Here is a 534-nt window from a genome sequence, read left to right on the forward strand (position 1 = left end):
AGACATATATATATATATATATATATATATATATATATAGATATATGTGTCTGTGTGTGTATGTATAATATATATATATATATATATATATAGATATATGTGTCTGTGTGTGTATGTATAATATATATATATAAACCAAAATAGTGGCACATACTATACATGATTATCTGGTCCATAGGCTTGCCGTTTTTGGCCTCAGTAGGCGGCGGGGTGAAAATCAGTGTAATTTCATCACTGCAGGTGTACCCACAAATCGGATTGAACTCCTTCATTAAATCAGCAAGTGTCGAAATCATTGCATTGGCAATGCGTGCATCATACGGCTTCTGGAATCCTTTAGTAAAAGATGAAAACTTATGTCCATCTAATCTTATACCCCAATTCATAGACTTATCTAGAGTACAGTCAAGAGCTTTCTCGAACTCCTTCATTTCGGGCCCGACCCGTTTGTAAAATTGTGGATGGCGAGACATGGTGGGAAGTATTCGCGAGGAAAACAGAATTTACAGGTTTTGGATCGGGGTTACCTATAAG

The 534-nt window shown here is 35.8% G+C and overlaps 1 protein-coding gene across 1 annotated transcript; it reads right to left on the minus strand.

Moving 5' to 3' along the window:
* Window positions 1–154: 154 nt before the first annotated feature.
* Window positions 155–473, minus strand: SARC_18269 (hypothetical protein; the record flags this gene model as incomplete). The annotated part of the gene is made up of 1 exon (XM_014287651.1): window positions 155–473. A coding segment is annotated over one exon (319 nt), but the record flags the coding sequence as incomplete, so codon positions are not given.
* Between the last annotated feature and the right edge of the window lie 61 nt (window positions 474–534).

This window comes from Sphaeroforma arctica (assembly GCF_001186125.1).
Source record: "Sphaeroforma arctica JP610 unplaced genomic scaffold supercont1.15108, whole genome shotgun sequence".
Taxonomy (NCBI): domain Eukaryota; class Ichthyosporea; order Ichthyophonida; genus Sphaeroforma; species Sphaeroforma arctica.